Here is an 18,008-nt window from a genome sequence, read left to right as displayed (position 1 = left end):
TTATCCTTCCTATTTCTTCCTAAAGCACAATATTAAGAACCACAATGCAATAACAAGCAATGTGCAAAATTAAGAATGCTGATTAGAAATAGCAGTTGATATGGAAGGAGAGACTACAGGCCAGGAATCCATTTTACACCAATTAGGCAAATGTGAGAACAAGCGTTATCATCAAATGTAACTGGAATGCTTAATCTCGGTGGGTTTTTATCCTGTCCAAATAATATTTAAAAGGAAAATCTTACATAGCAATCCTTGGAGAGAGCAAAGGAAAATGGCTTCAGGAAGCTCTTAGTGGACCACTGGGATCCATAAAGGGGAAGAAAGGAAGAACATTATTCTATGAGCTATATGATCATCCTGACGTCGTGGTGCTCATGGCATCTTCAAGAGAAGCCTCAGATTCTCAAGAGGATTGTTCTAGTAAAAAATTTAATTAAAGTCACACACAAAAAATGAGTTCTGTTGATCAAAAGGAAGAGAAGTAAATGAAGCCTAGCTAATGAAATTACATTATATTGCTAGCAGATACTAGTGATGCTCCAGGAGCACAAGGCTCCTGATAGTTCTTAAGTGCCATCAAAAGAAACCTGCTTGTTTCTCCCTCAAGGGCAGAATGGCCTGCTCAGTTTTGCATCACTCTATGCTAGCAAACATTGTCAACATATATCCAGATGTATCTCAGCAACCATGAAGGCTAGAAGCTTCATTTCCCCTTAAAACGATGATTCTCAGGACCCAGAACCGTGGTATTTATAATAGTTGCCATTCTCTATGGTATGTGTCAGTCTGAGTTCTTTGCTCTGTAAGGGTCTTTTAGCTGTGCAGAGAGATGGGCTCTTTCTGGCCCATGCCCATTTCACGTGGGCTCATTGATGAATTCCTTCCTTCCTGGTTTTGAATTGCTTTTAAAAATGAATAAATCCATATTTAGATACATTTAAGTACACATTTTGTGATTAAATATGTATCTCATTGCACTCACTTCTAAATGCCTTTTCTTGTAAGATAATAATTTTCAAGGCACTGTGGTACATTTTTGAGCTAAGAAATGTATCACAAAATTTGGAAATGTATAATATATTATACATCTGTGTAACTAGCCTAGGAAATGTGAATAAAGCTGGTTTGTTTTAAAATGCAAACAAAAAGTTCCTCCATACCCAACAGTTCTGCTTGCCAGACAATGCCATAATCCACTTTCACCTTTAACACTGTAATGTTTCAGTGGGGGATTGTGCAGATACTGTGCCGGCCCCCTCTCTCCAGACCTTTCCACCCACCGGATCCTTTGAGACAAGATTAAAAGTCCTGTTTGGTGTGAGGTGGTGGGGCGGGGGGGGGGGGGCAAGTTCTGAACAGGAGGCATGGCCACCTCACCGTTTCCCATTGCATTGTTAATACTGCATTTTAAGTCCAGTCCTTTGGACTGCAACCCACTGTGATCTACAAATAAGTAGTTCTGCCCTGCAACAAATAATTTAGGCTACAGTTCGAATCTCACTTACCTGGGAGTAAGTCCCATTCAGTTCAATAGGGCTTACCCCTGATTTGGTTAGGACTACAGCCCAAATGGCCTTTTCATCTCTTCCAGCACCCAAAATCTGCTATGTTGTATGCTATCCATTTATGTCAAGCAGACTCCTCACCTTTAGCAAATGGTTCCACGGTGATAATTTCACTGCTGTTGCCTCGCCCTGCAGCCGTCACAGCCACCACCCAGACACTGTATTGCCGATTCCGACTCAGATTTGGGATTCTGTAGGAAAATGAGTCAGGAGTAGCTTCGAATTCGCTGATTACCTGTGACAGGAGAGACAAACATTCCCAAACTAAGGCAAATGATGTACACATAACAGTTAAGAATCTTTACCTCTTAACTACTTCAGATTGGGAAAAGTAACGTATTTACAATATTTAAACTTGGTCCTTCTTCAGAAGAGGAGCTCAGGGTGGGAGGCAATAAAACTAATTTGAAAACCAAAGATCCATTAAACAGTAAAAATTACAATTTAACATCAGCCATAAAACTATAGAGCAGCAACTATTTAAGAAAAAAATGAAGTTGAAGCATTTCCAGAGAATGCTTGTGCAAATAACCATGTCTCAAGCAGGCATAGAAACAAAAAAAGTAGTTTGCAGCAGCTGTAGCTCAGAGACAAAGGCATTCCACAACCAGGGTGTCCACCCCAGAGAGCACCCTCTCTTGCATCCCCACATTGTATATAACTCCTGGAAGCAGCGAACTGAGAAGGGTCTCTCTGACAGATCTTAACCTCCAAGCAAGGCATTATAGGAAAAGATGCTCCTTCAGAAATTGGTCCTCAGTCATTCAGGGCTTTATATATCATCGCCAACACTTTGAACTCAGACCAGAAGTGTATTGACAGTCAGGGCCATTCTTTCAGAACCAGTGTGATAGGGTTCAGACTGGATGATCGGCTTAACAACCTGGTTTCTGCATTTTGCACTGGCTGTGGCTTTCAAGTTATCTTCACGAGCATCCATATGCATGGGAGGGTATCAGAGCATGGATTAGTGTGGCAGGTGATTGAGGGCAGGTACATGCCTGGGTTTGCTCTTGTGATAGGCTGCTTGAGCTGTTGTGACTGGCTTCTTGTTATTATTTTTTGGTGGAATGCTACTTTTTAAATTTATGCACTTCAAATCCAGCATCCCCTAAACTTCATATCTTCACTTTGTTTTATGCCACCATTTTGGGGGGTCACAGTTTTTGCCTGTTTATATCACTTCTAGTTATCTTGATAAATCAGAGGCAACAGACAGACAGAAAAACACAAATACTAGCAGCTCACCAAAGTCACTAATGTCCTTCAGAATAGAGAACCAGGACACATCCTGGCATCAGGACCAATGCCCATCCGGTTGTGCACCCTAACAGTCTAGACACTCAGTCCGGTGAACCTGAGTGAGCAGATTCTGGAGGGGTTACTGCTTCTTGGCCCATATAGCTCCCCACCCACCTTCTCACAGTCCCATCCTGAGACCAGATCATACTGTGGTAGGAAAAAAGGGATCCCTATCTATCCCTACCAACAAAGACACAACACAGGCGACAAAACCATGATCTTTATTGATGAGCATGTGGCTTGGAAAAAGATCCTGGAAAGCAAAGACAAACATAGGTCAGTTTGCTAAACGGTTGCCCCAGCAGGACTTCGGTGTGATGGGCATTGGTTTGAGAGTGTTCTTCACGGCATCAGCTCCATGTTAGGCCCACCCTTCGCCTGTTGTATAACAATCTGCCAAGGAGCTTGCAAGGATACAGGAGCTTGCCTGAGCAATGTTAACCTTGCGATAGAATGGATGGAAGCATCCTGGTTGCTGCTGCAAGTTGCAGGGCAGGTCTCCCTTGTGGTCTGCGTGGAATGGGGTATATCCTGGTCTGTGAAGAGCAAGGGGAGACAGGCAGAGCAACAGTCAGCATTTGAGGCACAAAGTCCCCAAACCACTATGTAGGTGTTTGTGAAGAAATGAGAGAGGAGGGTGGGTGGAGCCACCAGTGTCAGCCAGTGCCGATGCCCCACCCCGGAGGCTCCAGAGACAGTGATTATACATACCCATTACTCTTTGAGGGTTGCAGGGAAACCATGTGTCCAACTGCATGGAACCATGCTGTTTGTTCTGCTCCATGCACCCGGGCTGTGATCCTGTAACGCAGGAGTGCTCATGAATCTTTGGCCAGCAGTGGCAATGATCTGGCATTTGCCAACAGACAGCTTACCTGTATGCAAGGATGTGTGTCTTCCCTGGGCGTGGAACACACTGCTCGCCACTGTTGGGAAGGAACAATGTGTTAGAACAATGCAGTTCAGACAAGACTCGGAGTAGGAAAAAGGGTGAAGTCTGCTTACCTGCGTGGGGCGCTCTCTGCTGGCATTTGAGTTGTTCCAAGTGCAGCTGGTGTTTGAAGTCCCCAAGGACCTGTTAAGAGTTCTAGGAAGAGAAGCGTTAGCCATGTCCTCAAGTTCCCAGGCTGCTTTGTGCAAAGAATTATTGCTAATACTTCCATAATTTCAAATTGTATTAATTATGGTTGCAAAATGAGCTCCTTCCATTTTACAAAATTGGTGTACTGCTTACTTGAACAAAAGACCTCTGAATGGTTTACAAAAGGAATAAAGGATCTGTCTATTTTAATAAAGTATCCTTTTCAACCAGACAAAAACATAAAAATAAAATAGTCTCGATGAATGCTAAATATAAACTCAGCTGACGAAGACTACTCTACATATTGTATAGCAATGGACAAAGTAGTAGGGTGGAGGTAATCACCAGACCTTTCTGAGAGTGAGTCATTGCTGTTTAGTGGGGGGGGGGTAGTGGGGAGGGCAGGTCAGCATGGTGCAAACGCAGCAGGAGGAACACCAAATTGGCTGAGCTGGTCTGTTGCCACTGCACTGACCAGAACACCACCTTGCCCATCTTCCTGCAAGGGATGGAAGAGTAATTGAATTCGGTATGCATTTAAAGCATCTTCAAAATCCTCACTCTCCGAAACAGTGCATGAACTGAAACACAGTTAGCTTTCAAAAGCAAGACTTCTATTAATTTTGTGGTGCATTCCTTCGTCCAAACAATGTTTACAAGTATGCATATGTGTAAAAGTGTGCATAAAAATGGAGGTGTTAATGATGATAACATACAAAAATGAATTATATTAGAGGGAAATACTTGCAAAAATGCATACATTAGTCAAAACGATATAAAAATGTGTTTGTTGGGATAAATTTCTGCTAAAATGCTGATGAATTTTCAAGAGGGCTTTTGATATTATTATTATTATTATTGCTGCAAAATGTGGAAAACTAAATTTAACACTGGAGCGAGAGATCTTTCCATCCCTGCTCCCTGCCACTAAACAGCAGTGACTCACTTGCTGTGAGTTCAGGTAACCACTTCTGCCCTGTGCTACTGATATGGCCCCCAATTAGCATAGGTTCTTTCATCAACTCTTGATAAAACTTTTGTACTTTATGTCTCTAATGTAAAATATTTTTAAGTGGATGTGTAAAGTAAGGCATAGGAAAACAGAACTGAAACAGCAAAGGCAATTTCTTATTTAGCAAGGGAAAAAAGACATAACTTTAACGTTTCAGCCTTTCGAGATGGCTGGCACAGGTGGTACATGCACTATTTTAGTTATTCTGAAGCAACATAAACCCAGTTCAGTTCCCCCCTTCCTTCCCCCCCTTATCAGGAAAACATAATGTTGATGTGAGATCATCTTATGCCACATCTTAATGCAGAATGGAAGATGAGAACCAGCGGAATAAATTATCCCACAGCAAACTCTAGACACACTATCCTTTTACTGCACTGTTCCACTTAAATTGCTCCATCCTTCCAGACTTTAACCCACACACAGAGGAGGAGCAGTGGTTTTATTGCAGTTAAGTGACCTACTTTGGGAATGCAACTTGATTAAACCAGATATCTTTCCAATGGTGGATATGTGGGCTGATTCAGACGCTAACTTGCCCCTCTCCTGCCTGGTGGGGCTATGCAGAACAGCGGGGCCACCATTGTATCTGCAGCCCTGCTACCCCCAGCCTGTAGCTGGTGCTGCCACATAATGTTAGCCAGGCAGGCTCAGGACTCAAGGCCCTTCGCAGTCTGCTGGCCTCAGCAGGTGGAGATCTTGTGGGTGGCGCTTCATTCCCCCCCCCCCACAAGTGTGGCAGGCAGGAGAAGCAGCTCCACGGCAGCAGAGTGACCCAGGCATCACCTCACAGGAAGAAACTGGCAGGGCTGAGACCCCTCAGCTCAAACCAGTCGTCCCTATTCAGCCCAGCACAAAGCAAGCATGAACTACTCTGTCAAATAAGTTTCTTTGGCATCAGATTAAAGATTGGGTAGCACAGTTTTAAGACCTCCCAACCCGCAAGCCTTTGATCTGATTGCTCCTTGGACTATAATTTGTAATTTCTGGCTCTTTTGGTTGCTAAAATGCTGTTTTCAGTGATGAGATGTGTTTTATCATTGCCTGTTGTCAGGAGAGATGCAGCCATGATGAGAGTTGTTGCTTCAGCATCATTTTGCAAACCCTCCATAAACTGTAGAAAAGTACAGAGTGAATAAATACATTTCTTGTACGAAGGGGATCAGGCTGGATGACCCACTTAAGAAGTTCCGAAGAGCATCAGAAACGCAAGCAGCAGCAGCAGCAGATAATGGAAGAGCCAAGAAACAAATTGAATTAAGTGTCACAGCGGTCCCTAGTGGCCTGCTAGAAACATCACACTTCCCTTAGTTGAAGCAATGATGCAAATGCTACTATAGTAGGGAAAGGTTGCTGAAATTGCTAGAAGTTCGTAGGCAGTTTTTCTGAACGCGTTATACAAAGTTCCAATTGTTGCAGCATCAACAAAACAAACAGACCCTCCACGTGTTCCTATTTCCCAGGGATGTCCCTAATTTAGAGAAGCCGTCCCGGTTTCTGATTTGATCCCGGAATGTCCCACTTTGGCTTAGGATGTCTCTATTTTCATTGGAGAAAGGTTGGAGGGTATGGAGTTATCTGACCCCCCCGAGCCATCTGAAGGCAATCCTGTTTAGGGAAGTCATTTTTTTAAAAAAATGTTAAATGTTTTACTATTCTTTTTTATCTATGTTGGAAGCTGCCCAGAGTGGCTGGGGCAATCCAGTAAGATGTGTGGGGTATAAATAGTAAAATTATCGTTATGGAATGGGATGTCCCTATTTTCACTGGAGAAATGTTGGAGGGCATAAACAAATATAATTTGAAAGTAGCTCAAACGTTGCTAAAATGTGCAAGCTGTGCAAATTAGTTTAACATGACAAAGTGGGCCATGGCGGCAGCGGCGGGGGTAATGTATTGAGAATAATACCTTGGAAACAAAACCCAGTTACCGAATGTACTCTCTAGTGGTAAATCTCCCTCTAATATAGTCCAACCCCTGTTTCAATAAAGAAACAAGGCAAGAAAATGTTTCAGGAACATGCCTGATAAAGCTAGAACCTGCAGTGCCACCTGGTGGCTATTATAAGGCACAACAAATGAAGCTCTTGCTAAGCATTTATAACCTCAAAATCACAATGGAGAGAAAAAAATGTGTTCAATAAATCTAAACACTCTATGAGCAATAGCAAATTTGCTAACAGTCAATATTGTAGAACGGACAGTTACATTTTGTTTTAAAGGCCTTGTGCCATCTGGGTTAGCATAGCAACTGCTGTTAGATTGAGTTTATCAACCTCATTCAAGAACAGGATCTCTTGCTGCACTCAGAGGTCTCACAGCAATAAAAAATATTACCGGATGGAAGAGGTGAGAAAAACAGCTTAATAACATTTTAAACCCAACAGGCCAACATAAGGCATCTTAAAAAGTGTTTAAATGCTTTTGACACATTTTAATTTTCCGGAATTTTGTTATGTTTCAAAACTGAGCAGTGATGTTTGCTGGTAAACTACAGATTACCAAATGCTATATTCCCATTCCAAGTGGATATAAGAAATCCTCTTGCATGTCCCTTTGCCCACAGATTCATTGACAAATCTTGGGCCTGGAAGGTTCTAAGTGTCCCTGCACATGTGAACTCAGCAGAGTTCAGGTAATAGAAAGCTAAATATACAATACCTAGAGAACAATAACATTTTACGATTCTAACTTCTTGTGCTGCTTTCACTGCACAGTCTGCAGTACATGTAGAGTGCCTTTCGCTTACCCATTAATACACACAACCAGCCCCCAACCAACACTTGGAATTAGCCCATTGATTGCAAGTACCTAAGAATTATCTTGCCGGACCAGTCCATCTAATCTAGCCAGGTACCTTAGGTTATTCAAAAGCACCACCAAATTGCTCATCACTAGCATAGATAGAGAACAAAAAAAGTGTGGGTGTCCATTTATTTTCCATATTTAAAAGTTGATTCAATTCTTCATTTGTTTCTGTTAACCTTTGCTTTCAATGGGAGACAAGGCTGCCAGAGTTAAGTGGGTCCCTCCCTTCATTTTGCTCTCCAGCAGCTGTGCAGGGTGTTTAAATTGTCCACAGACAGAGCAAAGGTGTTTCATTAAACCCTGCAACCCAGGAAATAACTACAGTGGTACCTCTGGTTACGAACTTAATTTGTACTGGAGGTCCGTTCTTAACCCGAACCGTTCTTAACCTGAGGTACCACTTTAGCTAATGGGGCATCCTGCTGCCACCATGCCACCGGCACACATTTTCTGTTCTCATCCTGAGGTAAAGTTCTTAACCCGAGGTACATTTTCCAGGTTAGCGGAGTCTGTAACCCGAGGTGTTTGTAACCTGAGGTACCACTGTACTACAAAAGGAAGGGATTTTGCTTCCCAGTGCAGCAATATCCCAGCTGCAAGTTATTTAAATCCCACAGATTCTAATGACATGACTTCACTCCTTTAGTTTCTGTGGGTAATTTACAGTGCAGCCTTATTCAGAAGTCTAAACTGAATTCAATAAGACTTACTCCCATGTAAGCACAAGAAGAGCCTGTAGGATCAGGTCAGTGGCCTATATCCAGGATGGCATTCTGTTCTCACAAGGGCCAACCAGATGCCTGTGTGAAAGCCACAAGCAGGACCGGAGCATAATAGCGTAATAGTGATTTCCAGCAACAGGCATTCAGAAGCATTTATTGCCTCTCACCATGGATAGTAGTCACTGATAACCTTATGGTCCCTGAATTTGTCTAATCCTCTTCTAAAGGCATCCAAGTTGGTGGCCTCCTGTTTAATTATATGTAGGACTGCAGCCTCAAACACCCAATAGCCATTTTACAAGGTACACTGTGTTTACCCTCTTTTCAATCCCACTGAGCTTTGAATGAATGATGAAGAAGTTACAAATGAGAAGCCTGCTTGCTATTTGTTTGAAACTCTGATCGTTTGTTTTGGAATGCATGAAATTTGGTTCAATTTTTCCCATTTCATTCATTCCAAGAAGAATACAGACTCCTAAAAAAACAACCATACAACTATGTTTATGGCACTTCACAGGTGCTTTCTAAGACATAGAAATCAGATGCTGCAGGTTATCTTTTGCATTGGGCAGCTGAACTCAGAACATCATTTCCTTTCCTTTCTGATCCAGTATGCAGGAGTTTGGATTTGATATCCCGCTTTATCACTACTTGAAGGAGTCTCAAAGCGGCTAACATTCTCCTTTCCCTTCCTCCCCCACAACAAACACTCTGTGAGGTGAGTGGGGCTGAGAGACTTCAGAGAAGTGTGACTGGCCCAAGGTCACCCAGCAGCTGCATGTGGAGGAGCGGAGACGCGAACCCGGTTCACCAGATTATGAGCCCACTGCTCTTAACCACTACACCATGCTGAGGAAGAGCTCTATATAACCTAAGCTATGGTAAATCCCTGGATGGTTAAGTCCAGTCAAAGGCGACCATGGGGATGTGGCGCTCATCTCGCTTTTCAGGCTGAGGGAGCCGGCATTTGTCCACAGACAGCTTTCTGGGTCATATGGCCAGCAGGACTAAACAATGGTGCAATGCCCCAAGGTGGTTGTCGCCAATGGAGGCAAAAGCCGTGAAAAAGCTCAATATGGAGGCCAAATGGCCAAAATATTGGGAAAGTTTGGAACAGGAGGGAGATAAACTGAAATTACAGAGTTTCGAGAAATTGAAGGTGAATGTATGAGATTGGCTCCATTATTATCAAATAATGGAGGTTTACAAACAGGACAGGAAAATTGGCTTCCAGGTGGAGAAATCAAAATTAGAAACAAAACTGTTAAAACCCAATACTAAGAATCTGTCAAGAATGTACAACTTGTTGCTGAAATGGAATACGCAAGATGAAACAGTGAAATCAGTTATGATAAAGTGGGCACAAGACATTGGTCATAACATTATGTTTGCTGACTGGGAACAGTTGTGGACCACCGGTATAAAATTTACGGCATGTAATGCCTTAAGAGAGAATATTATGAAAATTATCTACAGGTGGTACATGACCCCAGTCAAGCTTGCAAAAATCTACCATTTGCCTGATAATAAATGTTGGAAGTGTAAAGAAACGGAAGGTACTTTTTTTCACCTTTGGTGGACGTGCCCGAAGATTAAGGCCTTCTGGGAAATGATATATAATGAAATGAAAAAGGTACTTAAATGTACTTTCCCTAAGAAACCAGAGGCCTTTCTCTTGGGCATTGTCGGCCAATTGGTGTCAAAGAAAGATAGAACATTTTTTATGTATGCTACAACAGCAGCAAGAATACTTATCGCAAAGTATTGGAAGACACAAGATCTACCCACTCTGGAAGAATGGCAGATGAAGGTGATAGACTACATGGGACTGGCTGAAATGACCGGCAGAATCCGAGACCAGGGGAAGGAGACGGCGGTAGAAGATTGGAAGAAATTTAAAATTTATCTTAAGAAATATTGCAAAATTAATGAGTGTTAAAATGTTGTGGTTATAGAAAGTAAGGGATTATAGCGGTAAAAGTTTAAGTAAAAGAAAAGGAAAGGAAAAAATTAGATAAAATTAAGGGGGAGGATTTGCTGAAATAAATTTGGGAATTGGAATGCAGAAAGGGGAGGTATGGGGAAGTCGATGAAGTAAGTTTTAAGAAAAAAAGGATTTGAAATTATACATGTTTGTTTTGGTGTGTGTATGTTTGTATTGTGTATTGTGTGTGTTTTTATAATTTGTGAAAATTCAATAAATATATGTTTTTTAAAAATAAACAATGGTGCAATGGAACACCATGACAGAAACCAGAACGCATGGAAACCTAAGAAAGTGGTTAGCAAAGTTGTTTCCCATGGATCACTTGAAAATTGTTGAGGGCATTGGCAGACAACTTAATGGGATTCTGCTTCTTGTAGCAATCATAATGCACTGTGCTGTGGTTTTTAACTGTTATTTTTATTGCTTCTTTTATTTCTTATATATTGTACTCTATTCCATAGAATTCAAATTGCAATGCAATGAAATACTGTGCAGAAAATGAAAGAAGCAATTAAAAACAATTAAACATCAATATGACTATTTAGTGCAATGGATAGGCTATCTCCCAGCTTCAACCACAAATCCACAGATACACTGCAGACAACCTGAATGAAGCTCACGGACCACTGGTGGTCTGCATACCACAGTTTGAGAATCCCAGACTTAAGAGATCATGTTCTACATTTTGAAAAATAATTGATCCTAAGAGAAAACGCCACCACCAACTATCATTTCAATGATTCATAATTTCTTTTAATCGTACTGGTCTGTTTAGATCAGGTCACTTTATATCAGAATTGGGAAAGATCAAATTCTCATGTATGTCTACTCAGACCTTAATCCCTTCTGCCTTCCATGGTACACAGAATGAAGGCTATTTTGTTTTTTATTCGCTGTTCATCAAAATACTATTGATAAAAATTGGTGCAAACATGCATGGACAACTATAATTAAAATACACTTCAAAATATTTTAACATTGTGCAAAAATGCAAATTAAAAGATGCCTTGTCTAGGAGAAGGCTTTCATCTAAAAATCTGCCACCCGCCATGGCTCATTGTTAATAAAAACAAAGGCAGTGTCTCGATGCTCAATCTTGCTGCATTCCTCTGACAACTATTTCATATGCAAATATGGCTATCTGCAAGCACAGGTAATTCCAATACTGTTATGTTCTGCCCTGTGTAATTCACTTCACCAGGGTTTCCACAACGAGTATGCTAGTCTCCAATGGTTGCATTTAACCACATGAGCTGTCCATGAGCTGAAGGAATCATTCCCTTTTTTTGTCCTCTCCCCATGCCTCCCTCCCTTTCCTCCGCACTTGTCCTTATTTGTGCCCTCTGGCTGAAGTGCCCTTCAACTTTGATTGTGCTTCTTGCTTGCCAGAGTGGAGGATGCAGAGGGTTAGGGGTATGTATGTAGAAACCAGCCTACTGTGCACAGGTAAAATTTACATCCTTGGCCCTCTACTGGCGTGTGGCCCCCAGGAGGTTACCCCTAAAGGACTGTGGCCCTTGAACTGAAAAAGTCCCCCTACCCTCTTGCTGTAGGAGGTCCAAAGTCCACTTACTGTGGGGTAGGGATGAGAGCAGAATACGGTGTACTTATGGATGATGCCATTCAGTTTTATGGGAGGGAGCCACGATACAAACACCGTGGAAGCGGAGGCTGCGGCTGCTTTAACTCCGGCGGGAGGACCTGGAACTGGAAGAGAAACACAGTTAGTTAGGATAGCAGGCAAAACCCGTTGGTGTACATTGAACTGCACAGTGGGGCAAACTTAGCATGACAACCATGGATTTAATTTTGGGGAAGAAAACATTGCCATGCCCCCCATCAGTTGCATCACACCTACACACACCCAACCTATTTTGATAAGGGCCACTTGGCGAAGGACAACTGTTTCAACTTCTCAGCAGATCTAGTATCTCTCATGATTCTGCATTGAGAGAGTTTGTAAGAATGAGGCCTACCAGGCCCAATCGCTGTGCCATCTTGTAGCAGGCACACGGTCCAGGCTGAAACTACCTGCTCCCCACCTTCTGCCATTAGAGTGTCCAGGCTACAAAAGCAGCAGTAGCCCCACAGGACTACATTGGTGTCCGAAGAAGGTTTAGATTGCTCTGCTTGGCTGCAACCTTGGAAGAAAGCTCCACAGAACATAATGGGATTTGTTTTCTTAAGTAGACATGTATAGGATTGGTCTGTTAATCAGTCAGTGTCAATATATATAATGTTACAGAATTGTCATCAGCTGGTTGTTGGTTTTTTTAAGTTTATTTAAATGCTGCAAAGAACTTTTTCTCTCCGCTTGAATTATGTACATAATCATACTTCAGCAAATCACCTCAAACCCATTGCTTGAAGAAACTCTGAACACCAGTTCTGAAGGCCAAGCTTTGATTAAGTATCCACATTTTAAATCTGCAATTAATTCTCTTGGCTCTGCTTAAAACCTAATGTGAGAATAAATGACTATATCTAGCCATACATTTTTGCTAAAACCTTATAGGGAAGAATCTAATTCCTTTTGGTAATGAGTATACAGATTCACAAGAAACACACTACTTAACAATTCTCTGGTGTTTTTATTTTAAAAAATAGGCAGCTCATTACAAATGGCCTTTTGCCACTCCTAAGGAAGGCAGAAACCCGTTTCTTCTTGGTAATTAGTTGCCTGAGAAAGGGTGGTGGTTTATGATCTGCACAGGACATGTGGGCTTAAAAGTAATTGATTATCAAATTAAGCCTGAAGCCACAGGGAGCAGTTCTGATGGATGCAGCTTGTGGGCCTCAAATCCTTTTGAATTAGTCCAATCAATCTAGAGTTCTGGAACCAAGATAGGCACAAGGAGAAATGCAGCTTATCCTTTGCCTTTGAATACTCTATAAAATGTATTCATTTCCATAATGTGTGCACTTTGATGCACACTTTCCCCTAATATGTGCACTCTGTGCACATTATTTGGTTGGAGAACTGCATTGCAAAATTCAGAGAAATATGATTCCCCCCCCCAAAAAAAGATAACGGTGTTTCAGTTTGCACATGGGTTTGAGCTAATATGGATTAGGTAATTTCACATTGCAGTGCAAACAAAACCAAATTTCTCCCCCATCCCTACCCTCATAATCATAACCAGCAGCTGTTCCTGTATTTCTGATAATCCTTAAATCTTCATACATTACCACAGTGGCAAGTTTGAAATTTAAGCCTCCCTCACACAAAGTGCAGCAATCTGTGGTATAACATCCCAGCTGAAATATTTGTCATGGCCTAGGAAAAAATGCTGAGGTACCTGAACAATTTCCACAACTCAACCACTATTTTTTTGTTATTGGAAAAACCTAACAAAACCACCAATGTGTACTGAAATAATCATAAGTTCTGACTTTCCTGGTGCATGCAATTATTACCAGTGGCATACTGATAACAAGCAAATGATCATTAACTATTCTGGCTGTATGCCATTAATACCATTAATACTGTTAAGACTTTGACGAACATGCAAAAAATGCATGAATGTGTGGGTACACTCTGAACAGAAGTTGTAATACCAATGTTGTACGGTCTGGGCAGAAAAGGGGGGGGGGAGCAGGAAAGATGTGAATGGGGTGGGGGTGGGGGAACGATGTAGAAAATACGTCTGTCACAGATAAATTGATTTTAAAAAGAATGTACTGCCTCTGAATAATGATGTTTTCTCATGGGGAATTTGAGAAAGACGGAGTGACAGTGTGAAGAATGTGGGGGCGCATGGTGTGACAAAGGAGCAGATATGAGAGATGCACATTGCACATGCAGGCAGACGCAAGACACACAAATCAGACAGGACTTAAGTGGAGACAACCCTAAAGCATGATAATAAGATGCAGGTGTCTGGCATGGAAAAAATGGCACAACACGAAGAAAACCGAATCTTCCTTGGGCATTCAAGCTGCAAAGAGTAGCTCTAAACTAGATGTGGTTGAGTGTTTGGAAGTTTCCCATCCCTTCTCTCACATCCCCATATGCATGCACAACTAATGATTATATATATATAGAGAGAGAGAGAGAGAACACTAATAAATCAGCTGCAGTATAAAAGCAGCAATTAAAACAGTCCATCACAGGCTAAGACTTAAGAGTCTGGGAAATAAATATCAGGTCTTTGCCTGCCACCAGAAAGACATCAAAGTTAGCATCCATGCAAACTTCCTAGGAGAGAGCATTCATTACTTAAGCGGGACTCCACAACCGACAAGCCCTTCTCTCCAGTTGCTACCCATCTCACCTCAGATGGTGTGGGCGCCCAGGAGAAGACTACCTGAATGTCTAAGCAGGTTCCTATTGGAATAAGTGACACTTCAGGTACCCACGACGCTAGCCATGTAGGTTCCTATTAAGCACTTTCAAGTCTGCCTTGCAGTGGAAGGAGCCAGTGTTCTTGTTTCAGCACCATCAATCTGTGCTTCCTTTGCCTAGTCCCAGTTGACAGGCTATATTTTGTATTAGTTTACATAGCAAACCAGGGTTGTCTCCTGTGCCGGGTGCAGCTCTGCACACTCATCGTCCACCATAGCTGTCAACTTTTCCCTTCTCTTGCGAGGAATCCTATTTGGAATAAGGGAATTTCGCTTAAAAAAAGAGAAACGTTGACAGCTATGATCATCCGCAGTGCATCCAAGAAGCTCAAGGAAGCAAATAGAAAGCTGGGATTCTATCTATGCAATGGAGTTCTGGTGGGACTTTCCTATGGGATACACACTTATGGTAGATGCAGAGAGCAGCCAGATGCAGCACATACACAGCCTATGGTGAACTGAGCACCATTACATAGGAAGAAAAGCCTGAAGGAGCTAATCAGCTAGATTCAAACAGGTGTAAATTGGTGCCATTTACTAGACTGCACTGGTTTTCACCAGGTATGGATCTGGCTCCATGAGTCTGTCTATTAAGGAACAGAGATTCATTGTTTTAATTAAGATTTTATAATGCATCATTTCTAATGAATGCAATCATTCAACCCCCATGCCATCAAATACAACAGCCTGTGAAAATGCAATTTAAGCCTAGAGTGTGGAGAGAAAATGAGTGTGTCTATTTAAATTTTAATGATCAGTGAAATAAATCCTCAGGTGGAAAGGCACTTGGTTAATAAGTAACTCCATTTATAGTTTAGAGGAACTCCAACCAAAGGGGGATAAATGAATCCCATTTTTTTAAAATATAAAAAACGCAGCCAGAAATTTCTGCTGCAATTTTTAATGTGCCATGAACATCTTGGACAGAAACAATATTTTTCCCCCTTGCAGGCTTCTGCAGAGAAAGAACTAAATAATGCAAACTTTAAAAAGAACCCTCATTTTGTATTCCTAGTCAGAACTGTTTCTTTTACATAGATTCAAGTGGATTCATGCTTGACCTCTGGTGTCTAAAATCAAGTACTGAGCAAGATAAGAAATGCAAATGCAACCATGCATAGCTTTTGGACTCCTTCCCTTACTTATTGGGTTTACCCTTTTTTGTATTAGGGGAAAATTGTGGGTCCCCTCCTCCCAGAGCCATAGCTAGGTGATCTTGCACCCCCTAGCCACAAACAAATTAGCTCTTCTTTCAGCCTCTCCTCCAACACCCCCCTCCACCCATTCAATTCACCCTCTATTTAAAACCATTTCTCATGAGGCAATAATTGATATTTATATTTATGGACATATTTTTAGCCAATTTTGTGCCCCCTCCATCGCCTGCACCCCTGGCGGGGGCCCACCTCACCACTCCCTTGCTACGGCCTTGCCCCCTCCCCCGCACATTTATGCCTTCTCTGTATAAGCCTCATTTGCATAAAAAGTACATGCTGAAATGCTCTGTGATGAGTTGCTCAGAAGGAAAGTGAGTAAAGTCCCCTGATAGGATGTAGTCTGCCCTGTATTTTCTAAGGAAAATATTCCACTGATGCCAAAAATTAACTGTGAAGTTAATCCAAGGCGGATGTTCACAGGCAATGCACATATAATGCAGAACTGGAATACATCCAGAGTTTGTCAATTCCACACACATGGAGAGACAGAGAGAGAGAGAGAGAGAGAGAGAGAGAGAGAGAGAGAGAATATCTTCCATTTCCAAACCACCATGACAATTTAGCCCATATCAATGAGATCAGAATGTGCTGCAGGCAGAGAACGCCAATGAGCAGGCTGAAATGTGCCAGAAGGTGCCTGCAGAGCACAGGATAGATTTAATGAAACCAATGCAGATGGGCCAAGCAGCCAAGCTGTGCCAGATTGTCAGTAAGGAGAAAAATACAGTGACCAACATTTTAAAAACAGGATCTAGGGATGCTGTACAATATAATGTGTGGTCGACTTTCTTCTTCTTCCACAATGGGCTATCTTACCAAGCTATTTTAAGTCTGTAAAAATAGATCTGGGTGAGCTTACCAAGGCTATGTTCAGATTAATAGGCAAATTATCTGATTTTTCCCCCTCCTAAGAAATAAACTGCGGGGGGGGGGCTCACTGTATTAACATGTGCACAGCCTGGCTAACATCATGAAAGGGATGTTACCATCCCAGGGGATAATGGGAGATGTAGTTCTTTTGAGGGCTGTGGCAACACACCTCTGCTCCTGTAGGGTTTCTACATTCTGATGACATTCTTTGTCTGTACAACAAAATCTACCGTGTGCATTGTTCCTGGATCCAGTGACTTGACTCTACTCTATCCTGATCTTGCCTCTAAGGGCCAATCTCCCCTAAGAAAAACCCCAAGATCTTGTGGAGGATCCACTCACAATGAATGCCTACTTGTCCATCAATAGGTACCACTGGCACTTCAGTTATAGTTTTCTATGCATGTATGAAGTGCTATGAAAACCTGGGCAATTTCCATTAACTGTTCCATTTCCCAATGGCTACCAAGAATGTTTCACTTCTTACCATCTTCTTTTGTGCGTGTAAAAATTTGCTCACTCCTGACCCCGTCTCCAGCTCGTGTGAATGCCAGCACCTGGATGCTATAGTTGGTGTACTTTTCCAAACCATCAAGCTCTAATGAGGGCTGCGTAGTGGTAACATTTTTAATTTCTCCCAGCTCTATGGAGCAGAAAATTAAATTGAGTTAGTGACAGCATTATTCTATTCGCAGCAAGCGGTCATTATACTGTGGCGAGCCTATGAAAGAAATTGTTGGATTAAAATATGTAACTATGGCAGGAATAAAGTTGGCTGTGATTATTAAATAAACATGCTAAATGCCCATACTGTGCATTTAATAGCAAATATGGAAATGTCTTACAGAGAAAAACAGACCTGCAAATACACTTTGAAATTAATAAAGTGCTATTTTTGACCATAGGCATGTTTTCTAAAAAAAAATAAAAATAATCAGGATTAGATAATATTATGAAATTGCATTATATTTTACTGATTTTTAAAACTCAATAATGGCAGTGTAGGAAGCTAAGTAAATGAAACATGGGCATCATATGAAAAGGATTATAGAAAGATTTATAGAGTGAGATCAATAAGTTATCTAGACAAGTATTAC

At 41.7% G+C, this 18,008-nt stretch overlaps 1 protein-coding gene and 1 long non-coding RNA gene across 2 annotated transcripts in view; both read right to left on the bottom strand.

Moving 5' to 3' along the window:
• Positions 1-18,008, bottom strand: part of DSCAM (DS cell adhesion molecule) — a 322,782-nt gene that overhangs the window by 59,844 nt on the left and 244,930 nt on the right. Inside the window, exons 19-21 of the mRNA XM_083500497.1 lie at positions 17,399-17,554; positions 12,054-12,187; positions 1,650-1,803 (exon numbers count right to left, since the gene is read on the bottom strand). Coding sequence (XP_083356623.1) covers positions 1,650-1,803; positions 12,054-12,187; positions 17,399-17,554 — 444 coding nt within the window. The remainder of the gene's footprint in view (positions 1-1,649; positions 1,804-12,053; positions 12,188-17,398; positions 17,555-18,008) is intronic.
• On the bottom strand, positions 3,077-4,061 carry LOC310705741. Its single transcript, XR_014525468.1, has 2 exons — positions 3,876-4,061; positions 3,077-3,796 (listed from the first exon to the last, which is right to left on the bottom strand). It is a non-coding gene; the product is annotated as an uncharacterized lncRNA (long non-coding RNA).

This window comes from Podarcis liolepis (assembly GCF_965112155.1).
Source record: "Podarcis liolepis genome assembly, chromosome: 4".
NCBI classification, from domain to species: domain Eukaryota; kingdom Metazoa; phylum Chordata; class Lepidosauria; order Squamata; family Lacertidae; genus Podarcis; species Podarcis liolepis.
Note: the sequence above shows the minus strand (reverse complement) of the source record. Positions and strands in the feature narration are given on the sequence as shown.